The sequence below is a fragment of the Prosopis cineraria genome, unplaced genomic scaffold, assembly GCF_029017545.1.
Source record: "Prosopis cineraria cultivar Desert tree isolate PC_DT_omini unplaced genomic scaffold, ASM2901754v1 PC6, whole genome shotgun sequence".
Taxonomy (NCBI): domain Eukaryota; kingdom Viridiplantae; phylum Streptophyta; class Magnoliopsida; order Fabales; family Fabaceae; genus Prosopis; species Prosopis cineraria.
Window position 1 is genome coordinate 2,291,982 of NW_026555337.1, and position 2,935 is coordinate 2,294,916.

The following is a 2,935-nucleotide window of genomic DNA, read 5'->3' on the forward strand; positions in this document are numbered from 1 at the left end:
TGGGAACTGGAACACACGAGGTTCTCGGCGACTCGGCGCGGGGGAGGCTGAGAAAATGGCAGAGGTGGTTTTGTGCGAATGAATTGGGACAGCGAGGGAGGAGATGTGATGTGGACCCTACTAATAGTTGAATCCACGCGAGGGTGGGACCGCCGGCCACCCAGAGGGAGGGAGAGAATTTGCAGCCTGGATGCTGGTGCTGGGTATGAAATGAAAATGAAACGGTGGCAGAAGAGAGATTTGGGGCTAGAAATAGAAGGACTGGAATTTTCTTAATGCTTTCTCTGCGTGCAAGCCAACCTCACCTATCATGTCGTACGGCATGCCCCATCATTACTCTTTCTCTCTCTCTCTTGCTTTATATATCTTCACTTCACCCCCTCTTCCTTCTATCCTCTCCCCTCGCTTTGCATGACTCTAGTCTTTACACCCAACCCATCTCAGTTTCCCTCTCCTCCTTTTCTCCACCACTAGCCATCACTTCACACAAACGCAGATATCTTCTTCCTCTACAACAACCTCATATTTCCCTCTCATCACTGAGGCCACCTCATTTGAGACTGTATGGATGGATCCTTCAAGTGGACAACACCAGGTAGCTTCACACACACACATGGGCGTTTCTACTTTCTAGCAATTACATACACGCGCCTCTTATTTGTCCCTTTTTCGTTTCCACTTTCATTCAATCATATACTGCATTACTCTTTGTTCTGATTATGATTTTGGTTTCTGCTTCCACTCCTCCCTCAGCTTCTGTGTATATATGTCATGAAATCTGAAGAATCAACGAACAAGCGAACTTCTCAGCCATTTCATTTTGCTCGCCCCTTTTCTAGCAAAATTTTGGAACATACGCATGAGAAACTTCCGAGTTTGATATATTTGTTATATATAATATATTTAATTTCTTTTTGAGCTGGGAAGTTAGGGCAAACTTTACAATCTAAATCTTTGCGAGGTTTGAACAAAGTTAACAGGAATGAGCTCGGAACCAAATTTTTTTTGAACTTCTTTTGGAGAGAAATTTATGCTCTTTAGTTTTTTATTTTAACTCTTGGAATTATTTAAAGATGAATCTCCACCTCCCGATCTCCATCTGCTTTTTCCAACAATAGGCAGGTGATTGACCTTAAATTTACCTTTCTGATTACTTGTATACATGTACATATCACTCACAGATTGAACAGAGATTTAAAGATGCATTTTTTATTTCGTTGTGATTTTTTTTTTCCGATCAATCTCGCAGCAAATGCCTAGCCAGTCCTTGGAGAATATGTTGGCTTGTCCAAAGGCACAGAATCAAGAGAGAAAGCCAAGACCTCAGCCAGAACAGGCCCTGAAGTGTCCAAGATGCGACTCTACCAACACCAAATTCTGTTACTACAACAATTACAGTCTCTCCCAGCCAAGATATTTCTGCAAGTCTTGCAGGAGATATTGGACAAAAGGAGGAACTCTGAGGAATGTTCCAGTGGGCGGAGGCTGCAGGAAGAACAAAAGGTCCTCGTCATCTTCGTCGTCGTCATCAAAAAGAGCTCAGGATCAATCAGTCACACCCAATTCCAACCCACTCATCACCCCCCTCCCTCCATTATCATATGACCCCAATGAACTCACTCTTGCAATGGCTAGACTCCAAAAACAATCTTGCGGGCAATTGGGCTTTGGTGACCATGATTTTTCCGTTATGGGAAATTCCCTTGGAAACCTGTCTTCCACAAACATTGGATTTCTGGATGCACTTCGTAGTGGATTCCTTGAAACACAGGGTAATAGTCTCCAGGATCTGTACTACGGATATGGAAATGGGGACTCGGGAGAGGTGGATAATGGCAATAATAGTAATGCTTGTGGGATTGCTGGGGTTAGTGGAGAGATTATGCTTCCATTTGATCAAGAAGTGAGTAATGCCACTACTCAAGCAGTCACTGTCACTACCATGAAGCAGGAAATGTGCAATGGCAGAGAACAAGGTGACACCAAGGTTTTGTGGGGTCTTCCATGGCAGCTTAATGGAGACACGAATATGGGTGAAATTGATTCAGGAAGAGCAAATTGGAACAGTCTCACTTCGTCTTGGCACGGGCTTCTTAATAGTCCCCTAATGTAAAAACTCCAAGAGAGAACAATCACAGGGCCGTGATGATTTCCCCTCATGTTTGACTAGAATCTATCGCTCTTGAACTTTTTTTTTTCTTTGGCCAAACTCTTAGACTTTCAATATTCCTCGGGTTTTGAATCAAATCATCATGTCTTCTTGGTTGCGTCCTTTTTTTTAAAAAAAAATTTCCCACTTAAGAACATTTCAGATTTGTTTGGTTTTTTTAATGATAGTCAAGGAAGTTGGAGAGAAGTAGATGAAGAATCATTATTCGGCTATTTGACAAAAAGAAGCGGGAGAGAGAAAAGAATGAGAGTGATGTTTCATGGTTGATTGCAGTCTGAGCCTGGACTCTCTGATCGGTTGGAATCGGTATTTTTAGCTCCTCTGCGTTTTGAAGGTAGCAGTGTTTTCGAGATATTCTGCCATGATTGCGTCTTTGTATGATCAGGCAGAATCTGACTGAGAACATGCAGCACCATCATCAAATTACTAAACTGCATAATATAGTTAACTGCGGATATAATTAATTACAAAATGAATGGAGAATTTCTCGTGCCCCTAAGAGTTAGAAATTTCAGTGAAGCATGTGCACCAACTTCGGTTAGGATTTTTGTCTCTCTTGGCGGATCAAATCTATGTTAGGATTTGGGCGTGAGAAAACGTCAGTAATCAGTTTGAAAATTATTTGAATTTGCCTCTCGAATCAATGACAAATGAACCGCATTGGCTGGATCGCGTTTTGAATTTCTTTTAATCGGGTCGGGAGGCTCTTGGAATCATCCGATGTTCCGCCATTTTTTTCAACCCTGTCTAGCAAACCATTGGATA

The 2,935-nt window shown here is 42.2% G+C and overlaps 1 protein-coding gene across 2 annotated transcripts; it reads left to right on the forward strand.

The window, feature by feature from the left end:
* The first annotated feature begins 268 nt into the window (after positions 1 to 268).
* On the forward strand, positions 269 to 2,646 carry LOC129312901 (dof zinc finger protein DOF2.1-like). Of its 2 annotated transcripts, none has more exons than XM_054955679.1 (2): positions 269 to 595; positions 1,250 to 2,646. In XM_054955679.1, the coding sequence occupies exons 1-2, from the start codon at positions 569 to 571 to the stop codon at positions 2,111 to 2,113; spliced, it is 891 nt and encodes a 296-aa protein (XP_054811654.1). In that variant the 5' UTR covers positions 269 to 568; the 3' UTR covers positions 2,114 to 2,646. The 2 variants fall into 2 exon arrangements, with proteins under 2 accessions (XP_054811654.1, XP_054811655.1); XM_054955680.1 differs by lacking the exon at positions 269 to 595 and adding an exon at positions 603 to 1,122.
* The last annotated feature ends 289 nt before the right edge of the window (positions 2,647 to 2,935 follow it).

Bases quoted from the DNA above. Each gene is read 5' to 3' on its own strand.
- LOC129312901 (XM_054955679.1), top strand. From the start codon at position 569: ATGGATCCTTCAAGTGGACAACACCAG. The intron at 596-1,249 runs GTAGCTTCACAC...TCAATCTCGCAG, and splicing joins CTTCAAGTGGACAACACCAG to CAAATGCCTAGCCAGTCCTT.